The 25,200-nt window shown below is 39.4% G+C and overlaps 2 gene segments (V, D, J or C); both read left to right on the top strand.

The window, feature by feature from the left end:
• The first annotated feature begins 1,591 nt into the window (after nucleotides 1–1,591).
• On the top strand, nucleotides 1,592–8,263 carry LOC123819487. The segment is given in 3 exon segments: nucleotides 1,592–1,854; nucleotides 1,987–2,333; nucleotides 8,171–8,263. Coding segments are annotated over 3 exon segments (483 nt in total).
• A 6,555-nt stretch (nucleotides 8,264–14,818) lies between these two features.
• Nucleotides 14,819–15,685, top strand: LOC123819488. The segment is given in 2 exon segments: nucleotides 14,819–15,012; nucleotides 15,126–15,685. Coding segments are annotated over 2 exon segments (477 nt in total).
• The last annotated feature ends 9,515 nt before the right edge of the window (nucleotides 15,686–25,200 follow it).

The raw sequence follows: 25,200 nt of genomic DNA, 5'->3' as shown, positions 1-25,200 counted from the left end.
TAAATTAATTTAGTGAGAAATCTATTTAGGGTGAATTTTATCATTTGAAGAGAATTAATTTTCGGTTCCACAGACTTATTCCCAGCCATCGTTATTATATGGACAGCACAGCCACTGAGAGTCTGTATGGCAAAGTATCCCAGCAGTCTGCAGGAACGAGGGCCCAGTGCCTTACATGGTATGGTTTATGGAAGCAGGAAACAATGCTTTGCTCTCTTGCTATTGCACCATCAGAACTTGCTTAAAGTAAACCCAATTCTAGAGAAACAACAAGCTGTGAAAATGGCCCTTTTCATCTTCTGCTGGGTTTGTTTTACCAGCACAAATAATAACAATGGCAGTAAAGAGCTGACAATGAGCAAGCAGTACCTTTAGCTGAGATTCCTGACTTCCTTAAGGAACAAATAAACAGGAGACAGCTATACACCATATGCATGCCTCTGGAATGAAGAGAGCTGGGCCAATAATATTAAGCCTCAAAACTTGGCTTTCTACAGGCAAATACTTAATTGGATTAAAAGAATGATGTGACAGAAGTAAAAGGACAGTGTTTCAAGAACCAGGTTACCTAAGTAAGCTTACCTGTCCTTCATAAGGCTAAAGGTGTAAGGCTGCTGCTATTCAAGTATGGTCCAGCAACCCCTAAGGACACCCCTTCAGGGAGTGGGGGATGCCCACTCAGTGAGTCAGTGAGTGTCCTCTCTCCTATGTGCAGATCAGTACTCAGTCAAAGACTCAAAGTGATCAGTGTGCCTTTGCAGTTCTCATATTCTCTCTCTCTCTCTCTCTCTCTCTCTCACACACACACACACACACACACACCCACAGCAGATCTCTCCTCTCTGGTACACTGTTTCACAAATTCTAGGGGTTTCTGGACCCCCAAACTCTTCTTCTGTCTCATCAACACAGTGAGATGGCTGGGTTATTTTTGCTATGCTGTCCCTGCACTGAAACGGCCTCCAGGAAGCAAGCTGGGGCAATATTAGGACTCACTTCACTGTTTTCTTTATCTATCTCTGTGCCACCTGTAGTTCAATGTCCAAAAATTGTTTCATTATTTTGTCCAGCCTTCTGTTTGGAATGTCAATTCCTATAGCACTCTAATTTTGCCAGTGAAACAGAAATCACAGTAATTTATTATACTTGCATTTTACAAATGCAGTAGTCCCTGAAGTATTGGGGAAAAACTGGTTATTCAACCACATATTATTTGAGAAGAACTGTGTTAGAAAATGCTTCCTGTATGGCATTGAGTCTTGGGGGATGAATAAAACTAAGTCAGATGAAGGGCTGGAGCGGTTTCTAGGCAGAGGGATCCTTCTCTGCCCATGAGAATCATGGGGACATATGCAAGGAAGAGACCTCATACTAAGTCACTTAAAAATTGTATCTGCGATTATTTGGGAAGCATTAGATCTCTGTACTATGGAAGAAATGATGGAAGTTATAATTAAAGATTCCCCCAAGAGTACTGGTGAACTTAGACTGAATGTTCAGTGCTTTCTTCTTAGAGTTGTATTCCATTCTCCTGTGTCTATCCCACTAAGTGTTAGAAGAAATCATGTCCAGGACATTGTTATGGTGTAATTTGAGTGATAACCACCAGGGGGCAATGCTTCCTTCTGATGTGGTTCCTGGTTGTGTTCAGGTGGTGCTTTGACTCTGGTGCCTCTGTAGCAACAAAAAAAACTGTTGTGCAGAAAGGGGCTCTAAGTTATGCGTGAGGAGTGTCTCTAAGGGCCTGCTGGGGACTAGCCTTATTGCATTCAGTGTATTCCAGGGAGCAAGGATCATTTTCTTCTGCCAGCATGCTTTCTGCCACCTGTTCCATTCTTGTGATCTTAATACTCAGTAAGTAACATTTTATCTTAAATGTTAATGCTTTTTCATTTTCCTGTAATTATAGATAACTTTTAGTTTTCTTCTTTGGCTGAAAACTCTCTCCCTATACGTTTCTATCATAACAAAGTAATTCTCTTTTAGGAGGGACCAGTGGAGACTCAGTGACCCAGACAGAAGGCCCTGTTACCCGCCTTGAGAGGACAAGTATTATCCTGAACTGCAATTACCAGACCACTGATTCAAGCCCTTTCCTCTTCTGGTATGTCCAGTATCTCAATAAAGGTCCCCAGCTCCTCCTGAAGAGTTCAACAGACAGCCAGAAGGTAGAGAATGAAGAGTTTTATGCCAAGCTTGTGAAGAGTAGCAGCTCCTTCCACCTAGAGAAATCATCACTCCAAATGTCAGACTCGGCGGTGTATTACTGTGCTATGAGTGACACAGTGGGGGCGGCTGCAGGGGGAGCTGAGCACAAACCCAGAGGGCTGCAGGTGGGGCCTGGCTGTGGGCAGCCCTGGGAGGGAAGATATATTCTCTCCCTAAGCAGTGAGAGAATATAACTGCTTGATTCTATTTAGAGTTTTCTCACAGAAATGAACCAAGCCCAGACTATTCGTAGAAGTCTAAGAGGCTCACAATTGCTCTGCAGGTAAAGAGGGGTGGATGTCAGTGTTAAACAGAACCAAAACTTTGAGCCCCATAAGTGCTCAGTCAGAAAGGCTTCTCTCTTCTCCAGACTCCAATCCTTCAGAGAAAACATTTGTAGAAAAACTCTATTGTGAGATGAATGTCTACCAAGATATTTTTAACTATTTAATTATTTTAAAGCCCTGTAATCTTGTGCTTTTCATGCATTCACAAAGCAACTGAGGAACCTAGGATCTGGTCTTTAGTGTTCTGCACAACTAAGTGTCCACAGCTAAGATGGACAGATGGACATGCCCCCTCTGACTCAGTCCTTGCCACAGAAAATTCACCCCAACTTCACATTAATTCATCACCCCATACAACTTCTCAGAAAACACTGATGTGGAAAGACTTGTAGGTCAGGGCACTGAAGGAATCCCCTCCTCAGGTTCATGCTCCTCACTAGGTGAGAGGCAGCTAGTCTGGAAAGGCTGCATCCAGAGCATCCTCCCCCTGAATGTTCAGTCTTCTTTGTCATCACCCAGATCTTTATCCTGAGGATGATGTGCTCAGTCACCTGGGTTTGGGCTTCAGGTTCCAAGATAATTCATCTGAAAGGAAGCCAAAATTTTGACCCATTTCAGCTCTTTAAACTAAAATATTAGTTTAAACTATAAGATTTTAGTATTATTATATATTTCCTTGTTAAACAAGGAGTATCTTTATAGAGAGACCATAGAGGCTTGCACAGGGGGAATTCATATTCATCCATAAAGTAAGAAATATAAAGAGTCTAGAGAATAGGAAACATAACACAATACCACAGACTGTGTGGCTCAAACAAGATAAATTTATTCTCTCATAGTTTTAGAGACTGAAAGTCCAAGGTCAAAGTACCAGCAAGTTAGATGCCTGCTGAGTGTTTGTTTCTGACTCATAGACAGTTGCCTCCTTGCAGTGTCCTCACATTTACTTCCCTTTGCACCCAAGGAGAGAGTGAGAGAGAGGGAGGGAGGGAGAGAGAGAGGGGGATATCTAGTGTCTTCTTTTTATGCAGTATTTGTCTTATTAATTGAAGGCCCCTTTTTTATGAACTTGCTTAACTTTAATTAACTCCTTATAGTCTCTATCAGCAAGTATAGTCACATTAGTGGTTGGGGTTTTAACATAAGATTTTAAGAAGACACAATTCAGTCCATAAGAGAAAGATATATACTGTCTATTATTGGCTAAGAAGCCAAATGAGTAAGGTAATCTCATATTTCTGATTTTCAAAGTTGAGCTATAATAACTATACAAGGAAACATCTTTGACCACATCTAAACAGTGGTCAAACTTTAAATGCTAGAATAAACTCTTAATTCTAATAAGAAACCATGAAGAATTCTCTTAGATTATTTTTACTGACCTTATGACTTCAGCTGAGGAGTCCATTGAGACAGGAGCAAGGATACCCAGGATTTATTTCCTCCTTGCCTCATTGTTAGTTATTCTTGGTTTGCCCTTTCACCTAAATCCAGGCTTCCTCTCTGTCTGTCTGTCCTGTTCTATGCCCTGGTAGTCTAATGCCCATGAATGGCATCATCCAGTCTCACCTTGCTTTATTGACATCTTACTGCATTCAGCAATAGATAAAAACTGGCAAGAGATCTGTAGGTGGGAAGAGAGAAAGTGAAATATTTCCTCTTTTACCCCCTGACAGCTAGGATGGGCTGTTTCTGACACTGGCTGCCTTCCTTTCCATTTTGGATTAAATTTTTGTGCCTTCACCCCCATCCATATGTTGGATTGCTAACTCCCAATGTAATGGTGTTTGGAAGTAGAATCTTTGAGAGATAATTGGGTTTAGATGAAGTCATGAGTGTGGAGCTGGTATGATGGAATTAGTGTCATTTTTTTTTAGAACAATGATCCCAAGTGTGACAAATACAAAGAAGGCCACACCTAGGTACATTATAATCAAAACTCTGTAAAACAATGAAATAAAGATCAGATCTTAAAAGCAATCCCTAGAAAAAGATAGATACATTGCATGTATGCAGGAACAATAATGCAAATAGTGACTGATTTTTTTACTCACAACAATGGAAACCAGAAGACAGTGAAACAATATACTTAAAGTGCTGAAAGATAATAAATGACCATCTAGAATTCTATTGCCAGCCAAAATATACTTTAAAAATGAAAAAAAAATTGTTTCTCTTGTTTGTTCATTTGTTGCTTTCAATTTTATATCCCACATATGAGTGAAATCATACGGTTCTTACCTTTTTCTCTCTGACTTATTTGGATAGCATGATATTCTCAAGATTCATCCATGTTGTCTCAGATGTCAGTATTTCATCTTTTCTTGCAGCTGAGTAGTATTCCATTGTACATATGTACCACATCTTTATCCACTCATTAATGGAAAATTCTTTGGTTGTTTTCATGTATGGCTACTGTGAATAATGCTGCAATGAACATAGGGGTGCATATATCTTTGCAAATAAATGTTTTCAAATTTTTCAGGTAGATACCCAGAAGAGGGGCTGCTGGACACAGGCAACAGTATGGTGGTTACCAGAGGGAAGGAGGGTGGGGTGGGTGGGGTAGTAAAGAATACAGGGAGCCAAACTAAGGTGACGAAAGATGATTTGACTTTGGGTGGTGGGCACACAATACAATACATAGATCATATATCACAGAATTGTATACTTGAAATCTATATTACCTTATTAATCAATGATACCCTCAAAATTTAATTGAAAATCAAATTAATTAATGCATATGAAAGAATTCTGATTATAGTGAAAACTGTGCTTGTCTCCCAATGTCTATTTCATGCGAGGTCTGTGGGTGCCCCTGATTAATCCAAGCAAATCATTTTGATCTAAAAAATAAAGAAAGGCAAATTAAAATGAATTAAATCTTACCATTTGTGACAGCATGGATGGACCTAGAGGGTATTATGCTAAGTGAAATAACTCCGTCAGCAAAAGAAAAATACCATATGATCTCATTTATATGTGGAATCTAAACAGAAATCTAAATGACCAAACAAAACAGAAGCAGACTCATTGACTCAGAGAGCAGACTGATGGTTGCCAGAAGGGAGGGGCTTTGGGTGCTGGGTGAGAAAGATGAAGGGATTGAGAAGTACAGATTAGCAGACACAAAATGGTCATGGGGATGTAAAGTACAGCATAAGGAATATAGTCAATAATGTTGTAATAACTATGAATGGTGCCAGGTGAGTAGTGGAAATATTGCGGAAAGGACAACACTGTAAAGTATATGTTTGTCTAGCCACTATGCTGTACACCTGAAACCAATGCAAAGTAATATTGAATGTAAACTGTATTTGAAAAAGAGAATTTAGAATTCCTATTTAAAAATAAAGGAAAACAAATATATTTTCAGAGAGGTAAAAGTAAAAATCACATGTCTTCAGCTGACCGGCAGTACAGGAAATACTAAAAGGTTTTTATGCTAAAAGGAAGTGGTATCACATGGAAATTCAGATTCATAAAAAGAAACAGAGAGTATCAGAAAGGGTAGATATCTGGGTAAAATTTTTAAAGTCCTGTTGGTAATTTTGATAACTTTATTTACATTAAAAAGCATTATATCTTTAAGTCAAAATAAAAGCAGTATATTGTGGGTATTGATAGCATATTTAGATGCAACAAGAACATATTTTATTTATGAAGAAAAATAATGTTATTTGAAAGTAGATTAACATAAATTAAAGATTCCTATTTTAATCTCAAAAGCTACTACTAAAAATAGCACAAAACAGGTTTAAATTATCTTTGAAATGTTAGAGTGAGCAGAGATTTCTTTGGCATGCTACAAAATATATTAATCATAAAAATATTGATATATAGGTCATAAGAAAAATTAAACATTTCTGCTCATAAAAAGACAATATTAGAAAGTCTATAAGTATTTTGAAGTCTAAAAATATATTCCAGAAAGATATCTAGAAAAGGATTACTTCCAGAACATACAAAGAACTCTCATAAATCAATAATAAAAATGATAACACAATAACAAAATACATAACTATGGTGACCAATAAGTACATAAAATATCTTCAGCCTAATAAGTCAACAGGGAGATGAAAATTAAATCCACATTCAGAAGTTATTCACTCCACTAGAAGGGCTGAAAACAAACCATCAGGCCACCTCTTATATTGGCAAATATGTGGAGCAACTGGATCTTTGTGGACTCTGGTGGGAATGTCAAATGATGCAATCACTTTGGGGATTTGCCATGACCCAGAAAATCCATTCATAGGTATTTACTAAAGAGAAGTGAAACAATTCCACACATGACCCTAAAAAATGTTTGTAGCAGCCTTATTCATGTTTGCCAGACACTGGAAATAAACCAAACATTTATCATTGGCAGAATGTATAAATAATTATGGTGTATAAGGAATATTTCTCAGTAATAAAAAGAATGAACCACTGACTGATACAACAGAAGGTGGATCTCTAAAACCTTATGTTGACCAATAGAAACCAGACCCTCCCCCTAAGTGCTATATGATTCCATTTACATAAATCCAAGAACAGAAAAACTGAACTATGGTGACTGAAGTCCAAAGGTGGTTTCCTCTGGGAAGGAGGGTTTAACTGGATAGAGGCACAGGAAATTTTCTGGGTTGTTGAAATGTTCTTTATTTTGTTTGGGTGGTGATTATATAGGTATATAAAATTTCCAGATATATTGAAATGAACATAGAGAAACAGTGCATTTTATGGTAAGTAAATTCACTTCCACAAATAAAAACCAAAATGAAATAACCTATACACAAAGACATGTGCACCTGCACAATTATAGAGCTGGATAAATTGTCACAAACTGAAAAAACACAGGTAACAAATATCTAGATCAAGTCACATGTCTGGACCACACCAACTAATCACAATCCTGACATCTGACAGCACAGACTGGATGTCTCTGTGTTTGCAGGCTACACAGAGTCATTTAGCATATTCTCTTGTTCTGGCTTTTAAAATATACTCTTACCTTTGTGAGATTTATCCATATTATGTGTAGCTGTTGATCTTTATATTCAGAGTTATGTATGGTCTTCCATTTTATTTAATCATTGTATTTGTCTATATTTTTACTCTCAGAGCATATTAATGTCCAGCTAGTCTTTGTTGATTACATGTGTTGGGCTGTTGTCACAGGGGTTGGGAGTACATTTTAATTTCAGCAAACTATAGCTGCTGCTCTGTGACTATTAGTAAAGTACAAATAAGTTTCTGTAACAACAGCAAAAAGGAAAAATGAATTTTTTCCATTCATCTTTCATTTTATTTTGGTTCATTTTTTATTGGGATATAATTTTTTCCCACAATGAAATGCACAAAATTAAATGTTCAGTTCAATGTGTCTTGAGAATTATAGACATCTATGTAACAAAACAATGTACTGAATACTTCCTTTACCTCAGAGGTCTCCTTGTTCCCCTTTCCAGTTAAATCCCTTCTCCCACCGAGAACCACTTTCTGATATTTTATCACTAGTTGAGTCATCCTGCACTTTTACAAAACCTATTTTCTCACAATGCATCATGGACATATAGATGTCACTAAATTACTATATTCATCTAGGGAAAAGGAAAAATAGATGATTAAAAGCTGCAGTCAATTAAATCACCATCAGGAAGCAGTGTATTAATGGCAAGCATTTAAATCAGGCACCAAGTTACATGCTGCTGAAACGGAAGCCTGGCGGTGCTGGGCCCAGTGAAGGCCTCGGACGAGCCACCACTGCTGCCACAGTGGAATGAAGACATATTTGCAGTTTCTCAATGGCTACCTTTTTGATATGAAAACATGAGAATGCATGGTCTGGTGAGTTTGACTGCATTCATTTTCACTGGAGGGTGAAAGATTTGAAAGCAAGATTTTTCTAGCACAAACTTCTTAGTGACATAGACAAAGTTTGTCCACCAGGAAACTTGCTGTGATAGCATTAAACAGACAGGTAACTTTATCCAGTATAATTTCCCCAAAAACCAATGCCTTAAAGTGTAGGGAGAAAAGCTAGGGTGATTGAGAGGGAAGTTTACCTTCCTGTCTGGAAGAAAAATCTGTGACCATTTTTTACTGTAGATTTTGACTGGAGACAAACAACAACAAAACCCCCACCAGACTAAAAGATGGATGATTATTTCTTCCCAAAAGTCACCATAATCATAATAAACTGTATTTCTTTTGAAATTTACAAGTCCATCTTAGGTGCACTGTCTGAATATAGCAAATGGTTGAATCAGTAATATCCTACAATTCAATTTAACTCATATGCATGTCCAGGTAGAATTGTTAATTAGTAACTAAAAGACTAAACAGGCAGGTTAGAATCTCCAGCCACGTCAACAAGCCATGGCACGACATAGGCAAACTGATATAAGCAAATCACACTTCCTGTTCTGGCACAGAAGCATCTTACAGCTCAGTGACTGTACACGTGCCCTGTCAGGCACAGACCATGCATTTAGACCTGACTTGAGATAGAACATAGCACAGTTCACTCAGAGGAAGACCTCCTAACATGCTGCTCCTTAACCTGCTGCTCCTTAACCTGCTGAGAGGACTCAGGGCTCCATCTGCCTGGGTACAGCTGGTACAGACGTCCACAAACACAGCCTCAGGCTCCTCTCAGCTCCCAAGTCTGGGGGTAGGAGCAGATTATTATTATCAAGTGGGCAGGGGAATCAGAACTCTTGAGTCCTACATTAGTTCCTTACAAGTCTAAAGCTACCACCAGGAGAATCAGCATAATTCATTCTCTCTCTCTTCTGTCTCTCTCTCTCTTAGGATCCCACATGGCCCAGAAGGTAACTCAACCCCAGCTTGCAATTTCTATGCTGGAGAAGGAGGCTATAACCTTGAATCATATATGAAGCTAGCCATCATAGTCATTATTTATTCTGGTACAAACAAACACCAAGTGGGGAAATGATTTTCCTTATTGATCAGGAGTCTTACAACGTGGAAAATGTGACAGAGGGTCAGTATGTTTTGAACTTCCAGAAAGCAGCCAGTTTCATCAGCCTCACCATCCCAGCCTGCCAGCCTGGGGACTCTACTACGTATTTCTGTGCTCTAAAAGATGCCACATTGTGTGGGTGCATGCGGGAATCCTAGGAAAACCTCAGATCGTGCAATATGCCACCCCCAGCTCCGAACACCTGAGCGAGAGTCTCAGTTTGGACAGGAGGAGCCTGCGCCGTGTCAGCAGAGGCAACTGTGCAGAAGCAACAGCTTCACTCTAAGGTGATCTCATTTCAACCCCTCCAGCTACTTAGCCCGCCTTACCTCACGCCTGCTTCTTGTGAACTCTTTTTTTAATTCAGGTGCAAGGTAACTCTATTTAGAAATTTCTCTAACTTCCTTGGCTGAATACTTTAAAGTCATCCTTGTCTTCTCAGTTTTTCTCATATTTGATCCTATTTGATTCACTGAGAAATCTAATCAGCTATTTCCTCATGTGGCAGGAAAAGAAAGTCCCATAAATGATCTGTAGTTTCTTTGATCTGTAGTTTCTTTGATAAACAACATTCTCTGTAACACCTGCAAGATTTATCAGGAAAAAGCTGAGTGAAAATTATTTTTGGATAAGGAGCTGGGCAGACGTTATCAGGGTAATGTTATCTCAAGGCCAAAATGCTGACCTTCCTTTCGCTTCTGCCTCTGTATGCTCACTTGCTTTTAGCAGTTTTTCCCCCTCCCTTTCTGCCTGTGTAACTGGTATATAAAAAGAACTCCTAACCCAGCTTGATGGGTTCAGGATTTGGAATTAACCCCTGGGCCCCCCCCTCCCCCCCGTAATAAAGTTTGTGCTTCATTATCTCTTCGAGTGTGAAAGTGATTTTCTGCAAAACTCACAGTGCACCCAGAATTGACCAGGGTTCTTGACTTCTACCACTCCACATTCCTCCATTCCAGGCAACTCTTATCTCTTGCTTGGTTGATGGCAATATCCCTTACTGATATCCCTTCTCTCATCATTGTCCCTCTTTAGTCTGTTCTCCACACAGCAGGGTGACCTTTTTCAAACCTAATTCAGTGATGCGTGGGTCACCAGCCAGCAGTGATCACAGAACGCTGCAGATGGCTCGTTGAAATGCGAGAAAAACATACACAGAGACAACCAGGTCCTGTGGGGGAATAGGAACAGCAGGGCCACTCCTCACGTGGGGAGTGCCTTGGCCACCCTCCCTAGTAGGGAGAGGGCCCTGTTCCCCCCTCTGGAGAGTTTTTTTATTGGTTTCGTTTGCATAAGAAGTCAGGTAAATGCTCATTACTCATTACTAGGAAGTAAAGATCAAACAATAGATAACAAGGAAGTCTGAGGGCCTATTTTGAATTAGGGTCAAACAGCTGTAAAACTTTAAGGAACAAACTAACTTACTCCTTGGACCCTTCTCATTCAACTGAGAGCATTCTAAACAAAGCAGGTTTCACAGGATTTTACATACTCTTTCTTAGGCCTGATCACCCGGGGAATCCACCCTTTTCAGCACAGAGCTGCACCACCCTGTCATTGTTTCAGGCTTAGGTGGAGCAAGGGAACTAAGGCAACCAAGAGATAAGGAGATTTTCTCCCAGAGGATGAGGACTCAGGCTATGTCAAAGCCAAGGAGTGAGAGTCCATCATCTCCCTTTGCTGTAGCCCCCAGAATCCTTTTTTGGGGGCCTCCCACGTGATCGTGCCTGTCTTAGATCATTCCCCCCTTGGGGAATCTTACCCATCTTTGGCTAACCGACCAAGCTTTGGGGTTCAGTTATGAATGAAGTAGCAGAAGCAGTGCTCCTGCCAGGGAGATAAGCTTGTCTCCTAGCTGGCTTACAGTTCCAAGGGCATTCCCTCAGCTTTAGCCTAGGTGGGGGTTACAGCTTCTGATACCAGGCAGGGCAGTTCCCAACAATTCAGGTCATGTGGGCTCTGTGCTCACTACTCTGCAGTGATTTTCCATCATGCTCACATGAAAAGCAAACTCTACTATGACCTACAAGGCTCTTCATCTGGCTCCCTATGCCTCTATGATATCAGCTGTATTCACTCTTACTAACTTTCTTCCCTCCCACTGCACTTGCTATTGTTCTGACCTGGCATCATTTTCCAGTCCCAGGGCCTTTTCAGGTACTCATTCCCCTACCTTGAGTGCTTTTATCCCAAGTAGCCCCATAGTTTTCTGTTCACTTCATTGTGGCCCCTGCTAAAGAGACAAGCTCATTACATCTAGTGTAGCATTTGTGTGTGGTGGGGGTAATAGTGGGAAAAATGAGAAACATACAAAGTGTTTCTCAGAGAATTGGTATAGAGCTGTGATAAATTCATTTTATGGAATATTATGAAGCAAGTGTGGTAACATCAATAACTAATTAGGACATATAATTGAGTACCATAACTCAAATTGCAATTGAACATTGCATTTGAACATTATAGTCAGGTAAAAATTTATATACATGTATTTAACATACATGTATATAAATGTATAATACATGTATACATATATTTAACACACATGTATTTTTAGAATATATTCATATGTTTTTAAGAATAATAAATTAATAAAGGTTAGGTTATTATGTTTCATATTGTCTTATTTCTTTCTATAATTTTGTTCATCTCATTGTTTTTTATCTTCATCTAGGAAATGTCTCTATTCTACTCCAAAGCTAATATCTCTACTTCATCTCTTTGTAACATTTCTATTTTATCTAAAACAAACAAACAAACACAAAATGATTATGTTCTCATGAAATCTCTGTCTAACTGTTCTCAGTTATAAGAAATGTCTCCTTATTTCTGGGTTCATTTTAAAATTTTGGGTGCTACTTTATGCACACACATGCACACACATGTTCATCTTTCCTACTGTACACAGTGCAATGTCTTGTGAATAGAGACAAAGTTTCATTCCTTTTTTAATTTCTTAAAATATAGCACAAGGTCCAGCTTTTAGAAGATCTTCAATAAGTGTTTGTGGATTTATTTAGAAATAGTTTGAAGAAATCACAGTTAACCCTAAAGGTGCAATTTGATGATGTATTTTAAGATAGTAACCTCTATTAAATGACATTATGAAGAGGAAACCAGTTTACTTTAAAAAAAAAAGTCCCCTTCTAGCTTATAGTTTTTTGCCCTGGATAATGTGTGGATGGTCCTCAGGAGAGAATGGAATGAGGGCTGATGGGCTACTTGTCCCAATGGTTTTGGATCTTTGGAGGCACTGTAGGATTTACTCTAAATCAGAAACATTCTTCTCAAGTTCTGACATAGTTGAATCTTATTTAAAATTTAAAAGAGGGTTAGCCACAATGAGGAGAGCATGTGAACTAGTCATATGCTATAAGAACAGGGGGAATTTCTGTATATTTATCTGCCAGGAAGTTCTGCTGTTGTGCTGGGCATAACACAGATGACTCTCCAAGCAGACAGCATCAGCTAGGGCCATGGTAAAGCTGGAAGCTCTCGTAGAAAACACATACCTTACCTACTTACAGTTTTGGTTCTCATGATTAAAAATTCTAATATAGGAACATTTACTATCACTTCAAAATTATCCTAGTTATATCTACCTTCTATTGTATCTCTTCTGAGACTAGAAAAACAGGGGGAAAGGAAATGAGAAGATAAAATGGGAGAAAATGAACATATGTAGAGAGAGAGGAGGAAAGAGAAAAAAAAGAAAAGAAATTGGAGAGAAAGAAATAGGATATGGTCATTTGAATTTCGAAATGTGGCCTAAACTTCACAGTCACAGGGCAGAAGCAGCCAGGTGTGCCCGCAGGTGTATGAGGAACGTGTTGGACAGCAGAAGGGAGACAGAAATGAGGTCAGGGTGGCCATCATACACATATACCATTTCTCTATGAACCAAGGACTCGCTGAGGACATTGTATTTGTTCATGATGACCACAGTCTGAAGTTTAAAGAATTCTCTTCCTTTCATTGAATTGTAATTACTGCATGAAGATGAGTAAATGAATAGTGTATGCAATGAGATACTCTGTCTTTGTCAGAGTTTTCTTTTGTAAATGATTTCTCAGTCATTTTTTTAAACTATGTGCCCTGATTATTCACTAAAGAAATTAGATCACTGACCCCTATAATTTTTTTCAGATTATACTTGACCCAGATAAGGCCCCTGTTGCTTTCTGAGGTATCCTTTCCTTACCTTTACTCTCCTCCTGACGTGGTTGATTACCAGGGCACTTTAAGTGGAGGTAGTCATATGAAGGTGCAAAGCCAGAGGTTTTTGTTTCTGTGGTCAGCAGTGTAGCAGCCAGATGGGCATTGGTAGCAGAAGCAGTGTCATTACGTGTGGAAATCCTAGGAGACCTCTCAGCTCTCTGATCCCCATGTCCTCCTCTTCATGAAGGACAGATGAGACTCAGCCTACTTGTTGCTTTCTTCTCAGCTATTTGGTGGCTAGAGGAGAGGCTTTCTCAAGAGAATGCTTCCTCCTTCAAGGTCCATTGATCCCTATGAACCAAACTCTGTCCAAGATCCAGTTTTCTGCCCATTGTTCTGGAGTTCCCTGCTACCTGACCCCAGATTCATATATGAGACCCAAGTGGGGTACCTTGCTTGAGCTCTCGGCAGAGCCTGCCTTGGCTGGTCACCACAGAGGTCCCTGGCAAAGCACAGTGGATCAGGGATATTTTCAACCTACCACCTTTCTAGAACTGCCTTCTTTCTAGGTCAACTAATTGTTCCTTTGTTATAGAACTAAATTTCTAATGGACCACTCCTGGTGTGGGAAAGGTCAGAATCAATGATGACAGATGGAAAAATAATTTGATCTGGTAATATTTAACATTTAGTTAACATACCTGTATGAAATTTTACATCTCTCTGAAGTCTGATATTTTCCCTTATGACCACTGTAAATTTATGAAAAAAAGTTTTTATTTTATATAAAAATATTAAATATTATCTCCATTTGGAATTTTTCTGCAACAGATATTAAAGTAAGCATTCAAATTTATTTGTTAATTTCTAAATGGTTCTACATTCATGAAGGTATATTTTATTGACCATTCCTTCTTTTCCCCATTTTTATTGTATCTACTTTTCCATTAGTACTTTGTATGTTACACTTTCTATTCTGTGTCATTGACATCTCTTTCTGGATCCTTCTGGTGACATGCTTTTTCACCTAATATAGCATTACCCTTGCCCTTATTAACTGTGGGGGAGTTCCTCCCCACCCCCGACCCCATTGCCACCCCACTCCCCCTCCATTCTGGCTCAGAATTTAAAGGCTTCCTGAAACCCGAGATCATCTGCAGTACCACATTCAGCCTCTACAGGAAGAAACATCACAAACTGAATTTAGGAGAAAGTCAGAAAGCAGTCAGCCCGTTGAGGAAACACTTTTGCTTTACATGCTGGGTAAATGCACGCACTGCTCTGCCAGGGTCCATGTGGCCGAACTGTGTCCAGAAAAGAGCCTCCTGTGTCTCCTCAGCTCAGACATGAAGCCCATCCTCACTTCAGTGCTTGTGATCATATTGACACTCAGTGAGTAAAATTTCTTTTTATTCTGTTTCTATGGTCTTCTGATTTAGAACCAATTTAACGAAATACTGTCCTCTGTCTGCAAGATGATCCCTGATCTAGAATTGGTGTTACAGGAGGAATTAGAGCCCAGACGGTGACTCAGCCTGAGGACCACATCTCAGTTCTTAAAGGGACTTCGATGCAGGTGAAGTGCAACTACGAATATTCTGGGAGTCCTTACCTCTTTTGGTATGTCCAGTACCCCAAACACAGCCTCCAGTTTCTCCTGAAACACATCTCAAGAGGCAGCACCAAAGGTTTCACGGCTGACCTTAACCAGAGTGAGGCATCCTTCCACCTGAAGAAACAAGTAGCTCAAGAGGAAGACTCAGCTGTGTATTACTGTGCGCTGAGTGCCACAGTGCCTGGTTTACAAAGGAAGCAGATCACAAACCCAGCAAATACTTCGTTGTAAGTTCTCTACATGGCCACAGTGGGGCATTCTCTCTCTAAAGACCAACACTGAGTTTACTTCTTAGATAAAATATCATCAGTTGTCTGTTAGCTAAAGATTAACCTCAAAATAATTTGTCCAAGAAAATTCTTATTACTGTCTGCCTAAATTAATTTTTAAATTAGCTAGTGTACTTATTTTACCTACTGTTACCTGGAAAAATACTTTTGAAATAAACAATGAAATAGCATAGCATGAAAAACAGAAGCATTCTTTTTCTTGGCGCAGAGGGACTCTCCAGGTTTAAGTGGTACAGTCCCACCTCCCCAACTCCTCTGCCACCCGACCATGCCTGCGTGTTTGGCACCACACACTTAAGTTGCTTAAAAGTATGATACTGTTACATGACCTGTGATGCTGGTCTTTCTGCATCTAATGTCTTTCTTCTCCTGGACTCCTACATCAGTAAGGGTCTAATAATAAGAAGAAAACAATAATTTTAATGATGAAAGTTTAATATAAACCATTGCTAAATAATAAGAGAATTAATTACTAATGAGTGAAAAAATCTCTAAAGAACATAGGAATAGCATATGTAGGGAGAAGTTCTCATCACTAGGACTAACCCGAACTTCCAAAGTAGGTAACACATAGCAATACATACCCTCCTCTCCTACTAATGCTTCAGACCTCATTGGGGAGTGTGTCGGCGGGGAGAGTGTGGTGCTACCCTGGTGGGTGATGGTGAAGTTTGCTGAGGTGCCAGAGGAAAAGGCTGGCAAGCAGGAAAACTCCTTCCAGGGTTTCAACAAAATGTACAGGAAGTTGGCAAAAGGATGCAGCTGAACTGGGCTTGTCGTGCTCCTGAAACTTGCCAAGAAACCACCTGTGGAGCTGTCAATGAACTCTGCTGGAGGGGTGTCACTGGTGTCCCACAGGCTGGGCAAACACTGCAGAAACAAGAGGTGTGCCAGATATGGCAGAACCAGGAAAAGAAGCCTCTTCTTTCTCCAAGGCCCTTCCAGTTCCCTCCATGGACAAAGTTTAATATCACACCAGCTGGCAAAGGGTAGTGTTTACAAGGTCCAGGTCCAGAATCCCAAATAGGGCAATGGAGGTTAAGTTTGGATTTATAAGGCAATAAATTGATAATGGCACACCCATCCTCCTGGTTACTGATCTTTCACACGCATGCCTCCACACATAGTTGAACTTCCAAATAACAATGACTTGGCTCCTCCATATTTCCATCTAATAAGCTAAAGCTGTCCTTTGAACAAGTGAAGAAGTTCTCATCCTTTTCCCAAAACGAGGAAGCCTATAGTCCCAACAGTCACTAAGAATTTTTGACTATATTAATCACTTCTAAAATATAGATGAATTGCTACTGAATATGCTGTTATATACAGACTAAACTATAGATTTAATCTTCAACAATTTGTACATGCAAATTATGAGGAGAAGAAAATAACAGCATACACACAGGATCACATACATATAAAGAGACAACCATTACAATCCTTGATTCCAGATTTGGTCATGAGGCTACAGTTGGCATCGACAGCTCCCTTCTTTTATTACACATTTTATATTTCACCTACTCTCTGCCATAAGTTCAGTGGATTGTGGTTATTCACATTGAGGAGTGACCTAAATCTTCCTTCTTTAAGGGTCTGAGTCATCAGTAATCCTGCCTTTTTATTTCTTGTGCTCACTTTCCATTAACTTTTACTGTAGGGATTCCCCAGAAAAATCCCCTGGTTTCCAGACATAATCTTCTTTATATCTGTTATGTGGCAGCAATCCAGTTCCCCCCCTTGGTAATAGTGTATCAATAACTCCAGTGAGGTGAGTAACCTCTCTTTTCTGTTCACTGGTTCAATGACACATATGCTTCAAATTGCAACATGAGAATCTCATCTTCCAGTTCAATGGAATTATTGTTGTGTCTCCTGGCAGAAGCATTTCTCCACCAGGAGAATAAGAACTCTAAACTAAAAGGTAAAAGTTACAAAGATTGGAAGCAAAATTCTGGCTAGTGGGTTTACTGTTAATAATAGTGAGGATCTACTTCCAGGGCCACTTCCTTGATGCCTGGGCCCGTGTATTCTGGCTAAGGGGCAGACAACAGCATATAATCATCTCTGATATAAAGCATATACTGCATCTTGCAAGACGGAACCCCATCTTTTCATGGAGTTTTACTCCTGTTGGAGTCTTAACCAAATCAGTAAGCCATTCCACATTTTAACAGACTGGCCACTTATGGGTGATGAGGCATGTGGTAAGACTAGATAGTTTCTTGGGCATGTGCTCACTGCTATAATCCTTTGCTATGAAAATAGTTCCTTTATCAGAATAATTGCTATGGGAAATATCTTGATGAGATTAGGCATTCTGTGAGTTTATGAAGATGATGCTGGTAGAAGCATTATAAACAGGGAGACAAATCCATACACAAGCGTGTGTGTCTATTCCAGTAAGGACGAATTTTAGCCATTTCCATCATGGAAGATGTCTGATGCAATCAACATATCACCAGGTGTCTGGGAAGTTCCTCTGAGGAATGTCACCATATCAGGATCTCAGTGTTAGTCTCCGAAGTTTATAATTTGGGCACTTAGAAATAGTATTAGTGAGGTCAAACTTAATAATGGGAAATCAGTGCTATTGAGCTCATGCATACCTTCCATCCTGCTAACAAGGCCACTTTGTTCGTGGGATCATTGAGCAAGCATTGGGGTGGCTGGGGAAAGCTGCTAACACATCCATAGAATGTATCATTTGACTTCCCGTAAAGATGGCAATGTAGGCAGACATGGCTCACCTCTTCACACAACCACATGAAAATCACAACTAAAATATAGGACAATCATCACTCAGGAACATTAGAAATTGAATGAAAGTCTGACAACTACAGAATTGAAGAAACCACATCCACCAGGCTGGTAGGAGGAGTGCAGACACAGAAGAGGGTGCCCCACACTCACAAGGATTAAAGTTTGGGAGGGATATCTCAGGAGCAAGGAGTACCAGCCCCACACCAGGATCCCCAGCCCAGGATTCCAGTGCCAGTAAGATAAGTCCCCACAACTTCTAGATGCAAAAACCAGCAGAGACTGAATCAGCAGAGGGGCCTTCTGGAGTCCCAAGTAGTTCCTCCTGGGGAACCCACACATGGGCTCACTTACTCAAACTCACTCCCTCTGAGTTCCAGCACCAGGGTGGCAGCTTGAAGGGCACCAGTGGTATTACATAAGGAGACACAGAAGTGTCTGGCATTGGGGCAAGCAGAGGCCATTGTCCCTTGGCTGAGCCCTTCCCCTACAGAGCCAATAGGCTGGTCTCAACCAGCCAGGTTGAGACTCCATCAACCTGGTGAACACTTTTGACCCACCTTGGAGATCCCCAGAGGCTCCATCCCACCCAACTCATGGGCCCATCTAAGATGATTTTCCCTAAGAATGGCTGGTCTTAGCTCCTAAATCCTATCAAACAAACAACACCTGACTTTAGTGAGCCCTAGCAGCAGGCAGATTAGAGTCACACCTTGGCTTCACCTGGTAATCTCCAAACCCAGCGCAAGTAGCAGCCATCTCAGATTGCTTTACAGCTCAGGTAGTGTGCCCTGGGCAAAACACAGGTGGAGGCTGACCTTGGCATGCATCACTTAGAAAACCCCAGGGCCGATGTACCAAGTGGACAGCCACAGACAACTTTGGAGCCCACCACCCTGCCCCTGCACAGCTGACCCTCCACAGAGGGCAGAGGTCAGTTGTCAGGGTTTACAGCCTGTCCTTGCAGCTGATGGGTCTGGGTAAATACCTCCCATTGATCTGCCAGTAGCAACCAAGTCTCAACTACAAGAGGAGGGTATATTCAGCCCACAGAAAGGGCGCACCTTGAGTACTCAGCTTGGGTGATGAGGGAGGCTATGCCACTGCACCCTACAGGACACCTACTACATTAGTGTGTCCTACTACATACACTACCAAGACAAGAAGTCAAAGCAGCTCTACATGGAAACAAACACAGGGAGCCTGCCAAAACCAGGAGACAAAGAAACATGGCCCAACTGAAAGAACATATCAAAACTACAGGAAAAGAAGTAGATGAAATGGAGGTAAGCAATCTATCAGATACAGAGTTCAAAACACTCATTGTAAGGATGCTCAAGGAGCTTACTGAGGACCTCAGCAGCATAAAAAAGATCCAGTAAGAAATGAAGGATACACTAATTAAAATAAAGAACAATTTACAGGGAAACAACAGTAGAATGGATGAAGCTGAGAATCAAATCAATGATTTGGAACATAAAGAATCAAAAAACAACCAGTCAGAAAAACAAGAAGAAAAAGGAATTCAAAAACATGAGGATAGTGTAAGCATCCTCTGGGACAACTTCAGGAGGTCCAACATTTGCATCCTAGGTGTTCCAGGAGGAGAAGAGAAAGAGGAAGGAAATGGAAATCTATTTGAAAAAAATAATGAATGAAAATGTCCCTAATTTGGTGAAGGAAATAGTCATACAAGTCCAGGAAGCACACAGAGTCCCAAACAAGATGGATGCAAGATAGATGCAAAGAGGCTCACTCTAAGACACATCATAATTAACAGGCCAAAATTTAAAGATAAGGAGAGACTCTTAAAAGCAAGAGAAAAGTAATTAATTACCAGAAGATTGCCAGATGGGAGAGGGGAGGGGAAGAATGGATGAAGTGGTGAGGGATTAAGAAGGTTAAATATGTAGTTACAGAATAGCCATGGGGATAGAAAGTATGGTATAGGAAATAGAGTAGCCAAAGAACTTACACACATGATCCATGGACATGAAAATGGGAGGGGATTGCTTGAGGGAGTGTAGGAGTGCTGGGTGGAGGTGGGCAAAAGTTTTCCCTTGGTTGGTGCTGGAATGGAACATAATTATTTTTATAATGTGTGTCCATTCTGAGTGGTCTATCTAGATACTTCTTCCCTAGATTTTCTAGTCACTAATCTTCAAATCCTCTTCCAATTCTCTTACCACCCAGCAAAAACATTAGTAACTGCTGATGAATCAATGTAGATCAGTACTTCTAGTCATCTCTCTCTAAATACGTAGATAACCAAAGTGTATCACCTGATGTTTGGGGGGATTTTCCTTCAGTATTGGCTTTTGGTGGGGCTATAGTACTAGTTTTGTGTAGCACCAAGAAAATGTGAAATTCTGTATGAAAAGTAGTCTTTATTTTTTTTTCTTCCTTAGTTAACTAATTGTAAGGAACTCCTTAGGATGCTATAGGCACAGTTTAAAGGAGGGTAGATAATGCTAGAAAAGTTGGTGTCAAAGGAATCTGAGGCACTTATCTGGACTTTCTGGGTCTTCCTGAGCCCAGTCTCTCATATACCATTTCCTGTTGATGATAGATTGCTGCTGGGCACGACCAACATTATGGCTAAGTAGGCCAGACAACACTTGATTCATAACAGAAGTTCAGGCTGCATGGTCACCTGTTGTTTCTAAGTTAGGTATTTAGACTTCCCCAAGGTCAATTAGCAAGCCAAAAGCTGTTTCTCAAAGGAGAATAGTTATTTGAAGAAATGGGCATAAATTCTCCCACATTTTAGAGGATGATGCTGTGATTCTCCTATGAGTGCTTTCTAAATCCTTTATCCTATTTACCATGAAAACACAAGTATCAGTGTTGGATTTGCTTGGTCATAAGACCAAAATCATAGAGCAGATTGCATCAAAGCCCATAGTTGCTGTAGAGTCTCCTCTTGCTCTTCCTCCCATTCAAAACTGACAGCTTTATAGGTGACTCTGTGAATAGGTCAAAGTATCACATGCCCACATGTGGCACATGTTGCTTCCAAAATCCAAAAAGGCCTACCCTTTTGTGCCTCTTTTCCTGCAGTAGGTGGAGTGCAGCTACAAATCTTTCTCCTTGAAGAGGATATCTCAATATTCTTTGGCCCATTGAACACCTGGGAACTTCCCTGAGATGACAAGTCCTTAAATTGTTTTAGGGTTTATTACAGCTACTGCTGCTCAATTTCCACTGTTCAAGTGGCTTCTTATATTTTAAGCATCTCATGACCTCTGGAGCTACACTTCACCCTCCATTTCTAACAACTGTGCAGTGTATTTATTTTAATCCTGGCACCGATCACATTGCACTAAACTGGGGCTTGTCTCCTCTTCTTATTGGGCTAAATGTTCCAGAGAAGAGTGCTTGGGTTCTCTCTGTTTTGCACCTAGCCGTCTAACACAATGTTCAGTGCACAGTATATAATCAGTAAAGGAATGTTAAATAAATTCATGTAAGAACAAATGTTATAAGTAACACTTCTTTATCTTGAGACGACCGTCATGCACAGTAAACCATAGATATCCTTTACGTGTACCTCCTGTTTCATCACACAGGATAGTAAAAAGATGTATATACAAGGGTCAAGATGTAATCATTTCTTTTCTTTACTTTATCACAAATGTTCTTAAGTCAAACTTTTTTTTCTTTTGCAAGTATGTGGTGCTGGTAAGTGCATACAATGACTACTAGCTCATTTTGGTGTCATTGATTTTACTTGTGTTAAGATGTCAACAATTTCATTTGCCCCTTTAATGTAAATGTCAAGATAGTGAAAAATCCAAATGATATGTATCATAGTATTATTATTAAAAATAATTTTTACCTTGAAGACCACCTGAAAGACTTGAGGGATCCTCCAGTGATCCCCAAACACATGTTATGAGAAGTGCTGTTCTAGCATTTACTGTTTCAGTGGAAATGAACTTGAATCTTCTGTATGTAATTTTCTCTGCCTAACGAGAATGTATAGGTCTTTACCTCTTCTTTGAGGTTTCAAAACATTGAGTGTTATACGGAAATGGTGACTAATGTCTGATAGTATTGGAAGTAGAGCACTGACACACAGCTATGTGCTTTGTGAACCTTATATAAAGATGATAATTCTTACAATTTCAGATAGGAAGGAAAAAAGCTATTTTTCCAGATTGTATTTTTTTCAAAGCTTTATGAAATTGCTTTCTTTTCTGGTTATTTTTAAATTTAAAATTATTTTTAAGCACTATAAACTTTATAATCTATATCTTCCAATTAATATTAATTAATGTATGAATTATAAATATACATTTATGAATGTATAAAATATACATTTCCTCTTTATTTTAGATTTCATATAAAAGCTTTCTAGTTTTATTAATTTGCTTAAATTTCTTCCCAGACATTCACATTTTCTTGGTATTATATAAATAGAGTCTTTCTTTTTCTATTATACTGTTATTGTTGAGAGATTGTTTAATGAATATTTATGAGTAATCTTATCTTTCAAAATAAATGGCATTTGTTTTGACTTTTGGATATAGTGTTTACTGATGGTTTCAAAAATATGTTCTTTATCTTGTAATCGGATTAGATATTTTCTTCTTAATTAATTGATATTTTATATGAAAATATATTTTGAAGTTTACTATTTTAGTTATCTTGGATAGCATTGTAGTAACCATGTAGCATTATTACATGGATTTTCTGTTTTTCAATGTGAATAATTTTATTAATAGATGTTCTAATGTTCAACCATCCTCCAGTTCCTGGAACAACTCTATTTATGATAAATACATTTTTTTTCATTTATTTCATTTTTGAATAAAAAAAGTATTTTCTTTCATTCCACTTAGCTAACCTCACAGTTCACACTCCAAAGACAGCAATGTTTCTGGTTTCATTTTCTGATTTTAGATATACTTGTTGTGTGTGGACAAATGCATACAAATATTAAGGGAACTCGATTCTTTCCCTCTTTGTTGTGAGGCAGTGGACAGCCCTTTCATATCTTAGAGTTAGGTGACATTGTTTAACTACAATTTTAAATTTCTTCACTAACTTTTCAAACCCATCTAGTGTCTTTAAAGAACATCAGTTCCTTGCTCAAAAAGCTTTAATATTTCTTTCTTTCCTACTGGCCAATATCCAGGTGCATTTTTGCAGACATCCAACCCAAACCATCCTCCAGACTTCTCTCCTAGCACTCTCTAATGCATACATTGTTCCCGCCAACATTCTCTTCTCTTTTTCCTTCTGTCCGAGGAAGAAGCAAAAGTTTCTTCCATCCTTCTGCTCTCCTCCATCTCTCACTCTATTTTATGCACAAAATATCTTTAAATCAATTTTGAAAACATTTATGAAATATCCTGGAGGATGTTTGCCATTCTTTTTGACTGTGTAGGAAAAAGATTCATCAGGCATTAGAATTGGGGAGGATCTTAAGACTCTTTCAGCCAACTTTTCATTGTAAAACTGATCAGTGGAAACATTGTGTAAAAATTACAAAGATCTGAATCTGATTCTGTCAGTGAATAGTGTGATTTCAGCCTCAATTTCTATAGTTTCCCCTATCTAATTGACAGAGGTATGTTCTCCACTACCACTTCCTAAGATGTTTTTTGAAAGTGGGTACTTCTGTTACCAAATAATTAACAGTTTTGCTACATTTATTCTTGCTCCTAGTTCAGTAAATACATGTGGGATATAGTTTTCTTGATATAGTTTCAATACTACAAAAATGTTTGTGGAGAAAATTGGGCATTTGTATTGATGTGCATGTTTGGTGAAAGAGGTGGGGAAGGAAAGTTTGCACAGGGCTGTTGTGGCCACATGCAGACCTTACACCAGCAACGTCACCTGTGTCAGAGTCACCTAGAGCACCTCTGAAGGTCTGGATTGTTAGGATCTATCCTGGCTTACTCATTCAGTCTCTGATAAAATGAAGAATTTGTATTTTTTTAGGATTTTATTTATTTATTTTTAGACAGAGGCGAAGGGAGGGAGAGAGGGAGAGAAACAACAATGTGTGGTTTCCTCTCACACGTTCCCTACTGGAGACCTGGCCCACAGCCCAGACATGTGCCCTGACTGGGAATTGAACTGGTGACCCTTTGATTCACACCCCAGCACTCAACCACTGAGTCACACCAGCTAGGGCAAGAATTTGTATTTCTAATGAACATTATCTCTATTAGTTAGAGATTGGTTCAACTTTATGTTACAGAAAACTCAAATAATAATGTTATTTAAAAGATGGAGTTTATTTTTCTCTCACATAAAGAAGTTCTATAACATGTAGTCCAGGGCTATATGCTCATTTTATCATGCTATGACAGATAGAGGGTCTTTCTAGCTCATTGCCTCTGGTCCTTAAGTAGTCACTCTTGTTTTCATACTTCCAAGAAACTGCCAGGGATCCATCACTTCTTACACTTCCTAGGAGGAAAGAAAAAGTCAAAGGACAAAGGGCTACATGCTGCCTGAGTCAATCATTTCCAGAAACTCTACCCAACAGCTTCTACTTGTATTTTCATTTACCAGAGTGTTATTTGATGTCTCCAAGCCTCTTCCATCTGCAAAAGAGGCTAGACAATCAGAATAACTTTTTTAATCTCAAAATGTTGACACCCACATAAAAATTGTGGTTCTATTAGTTAGAAGTAGGATAGAATGGGCACTGTGTGGGGAAAGTAGCAGCTTTTGCCATAACCTTAGTTTAGAGTGTACTAGGACTCACAGGTTATTTGGATTTTTTAAAAATTTAGTTATTCAATTTGAAATACCATATCCAATCTATCTCCTAGTCTTGTTGAATTAGCCTCCTAAAAGTAATCCAGAAGATATAAGAGCCTCCAAAGCCCAATTGACCTCCACATTTCTAATTAAAAATCCATGTGAATCCCTAGCTCACAGGCTCACTTGACACAC

The sequence above is a fragment of the Phyllostomus hastatus genome, unplaced genomic scaffold (genome assembly GCF_019186645.2).
Source record: "Phyllostomus hastatus isolate PE091 unplaced genomic scaffold, TTU_PhHast_1.1 phas_contig_322, whole genome shotgun sequence".
NCBI lineage: Eukaryota > Metazoa > Chordata > Mammalia > Chiroptera > Phyllostomidae > Phyllostomus > Phyllostomus hastatus.
Note: the sequence above shows the minus strand (reverse complement) of the source record. Positions and strands in the feature narration are given on the sequence as shown.